This window comes from Carassius carassius, chromosome 38, assembly GCF_963082965.1.
Source record: "Carassius carassius chromosome 38, fCarCar2.1, whole genome shotgun sequence".
Lineage (NCBI taxonomy): Eukaryota > Metazoa > Chordata > Actinopteri > Cypriniformes > Cyprinidae > Carassius > Carassius carassius.
Genome location: NC_081792.1, coordinates 5,812,182 through 5,814,939, shown reverse-complemented (window position 1 = coordinate 5,814,939; position 2,758 = coordinate 5,812,182). Strand labels below are relative to the sequence as shown.

At 32.8% G+C, this 2,758-nt stretch overlaps 1 protein-coding gene across 1 annotated transcript; it reads right to left on the bottom strand.

Annotated features, from left to right (window-relative positions):
* Window positions 1-782: 782 nt before the first annotated feature.
* On the bottom strand, window positions 783-2,109 carry LOC132118930 (insulin-like growth factor-binding protein 5). Its single transcript, XM_059528686.1, has 4 exons — window positions 1,773-2,109; window positions 1,423-1,457; window positions 1,150-1,269; window positions 783-926 (listed from the first exon to the last, which is right to left on the bottom strand). The coding sequence occupies exons 1-4, from the start codon at window positions 2,107-2,109 to the stop codon at window positions 813-815; spliced, it is 606 nt and encodes a 201-aa protein (XP_059384669.1). The 3' UTR covers window positions 783-812.
* Window positions 2,110-2,758: the final 649 nt, after the last annotated feature.

The following is a 2,758-nucleotide window of genomic DNA, read 5'->3' as shown; positions in this document are numbered from 1 at the left end:
CAGGATAGGGTATTTTAAGGATAATTTTGTAAAATACAAATAAGCTTTACAGATCTTTATTGGAAAGGATTTAAACAATAATTTTCATACTTGTTCAAGGAATTCTAAACAATTATTGCACATGCACCTGTGGAACAGTCCTTAAGATACTAAAAGTTTACAGGTGGAAGACAATTAAGGTTACAATAAGTTACAATAACTTAGGACAGTAAAGAGACCTTTCTACTGACTCTGAAAAACACCAGAAAAAAGGCAGTTGAATGTGAAAGGGTGTTTCTTTTTTTGCTGAGTATATAGAAAAGGACAATTTATATATATTAATATACAAGCAGTTAAAATGTATGCAATATAAATATGTTAATAGAAGAAAAAAAATACATATATATATATATATATATATATATATATATATATATATATATATATATATATATATATATATATATATATATATATATATATATATATATGTATTTGTGTATGCTCTTACTGCATAATTCATACATTTCAAACCAGACAGCACATTATTGACATTCACTCAGGGAGTATATAATCTTTCTATGTTTCTTTATGGTATTTATAACAAATTAAATTATTTTTCAAAATCTTTTCTTATTTTCTCTCTATATATATAAAAAATAATAAATGCTGTTCCAGTAAATGTATACATCAGAAATAATGACACAATGCTGCAAACATATTTTTCACAACCAGAGGGAGATGAATGATTGTAAATATTCTACTTGCTTTGTTGTCATAGAGTTCTCAGTGTCTGTCATATTTACATTAGAAGTCAGGTTGTATCACAATTCTCAGGCACTGTTACATGAGATAGTTCCATCACTCCTTTTACGGGATGAGATTTTTGATCCTTTCTCGTCAACACACCAGCAGTGGCCTCTTTGCCTTCCTCTTGATGACCGACACTGTTTCAAGAAGGTCAAAAAGAAAATACAAACTATATCATTGTTTATAGAGAACAGATAACAGTATCATAATGTACATCATCACCATGGGCCATCTCATTCGGATTTACTAATGGATTTGCAAAACATTTCAAGAACCATTGGAACTGTTTTAACAACAACAACAAAAAAAAAACGTTTAACTGTTTTAAGCCCTAAAACACCTTCTGTGTCATCTACACACCTGTTTCCTCCTGAAGAACCCTTGTCTGTCACAGTTGGGGATGTAGATGTCCGGAATTGAATGAATAATTGTGAGATCTATACTTTGGAGGACTGAGTTTAGCAGTTTGCGACAAGGACCCTACAGAATTAAATAACAACAATGAAAACACATTATGAAAGCATGTTTTCATTTCTGCCTAAAGATCATACAGTAGGAACACTATATACTGTAAAAATGTATGTAGAACAGTAATTTACAGAGTCAAACATGTATTATTTTCAAAAATATTACCTTTTCATTGTTTTCAGTGATTGATTGATGATAATCTGAAAAATAATACTTGACATTTTAATATGATAACAATATAACTTTTGTTCAACTGAACTGCACAAAGGTGGTTGTACTTAAAATAATAGTTCAGGACAAAGGTTCCAGAATACCTTGGACTGTAATATAGAGTAAAAGATATATATGTGAAGTATTTACTTACTTTCTAGTGTATACATCTACATGCTTAGCTTTAAGGTTTAGTTTGTTTTGTTTAGTCAGTTCCTCAAAATGATTTTAACCAGATAAAATCCATTTAAGACTAATCAATTTCTTCTCAGTTTAAAGAGATGCTCCAAGACCAGTGATCTTACCTGTAGGTGGATGGATGTCAGTAAAGGTACTTTTGATGTTTCTGCAGACCCCTCGTCCTTGAAGCAGTGCCTGAAGGGGGCTTTGCTCTCCAAGAGGAGGGATACACCGAAGACCCTGTGTACAAGGTAGAGTGTAAACCCCACAGGGTTCACCTAATGCCAACACGGATGTGATCTCCTCCCCTGATAAACGTTCAACTCTGTGGCCATTGGGTTCCCCTGTGGGCCCATTACACAATGTACAGATCTTCTTTAAGCCTAATACAAGGGAATTAGAACCAGATAAGCTGAGTTGAATGGTAACCAAAAGTGATAGTAAATAATGAAAAGAAACCATCTTTGTCCAGTTTAGAAAACCTCAGCAGCTTTTTTTTTTTTTTTTTTTTTCTCAGAGAATGGTCTTCTCTCTTCTGCTTCTCTTTCACTTTTGATTCCCTTCTTTAATATTCAGTGGAAGTGGAGTGGATGCGCAGGAGACATCTGGGATCTAAAGACAGTAATTAGATAAAAATTGAACAAAAATGCAACATGGGCTGCTTTTAAAGAGCTGAGATGGTTTAGGGGTGGGAGGCTGAGAGAGCAGCATATGCTGGGCGTTAGATAAGAGGTGGAGTTACATTGTAACTCCCATTTCTGCTACAGCTCAACTTCAAAAGTTATATCCAAACTGAGCTGGATTGAATTCATGAATTATATGAACATGTAATATTTAATGTTTCCACTGATGCACATAAAGAATGGGAATGCTAATGGATAGCTTTCTCTAGATATAATATAACTTCTTAGCATATACTATAGCCCTTCTTTCTACTAATTTCTACTTGCAGAAGTATATAGGCAATATTCACTGATATTGACTTCACTGTCTTTGCTTCATGTAGTTGCCATTATGAAAATTGAGCAGTTCTATCCAAATGTTTTTTCTTTTTTTTAAATGTCAAATAATAGAACACAATTCAAGAGACCAAATTGTAGACAATCTGTAG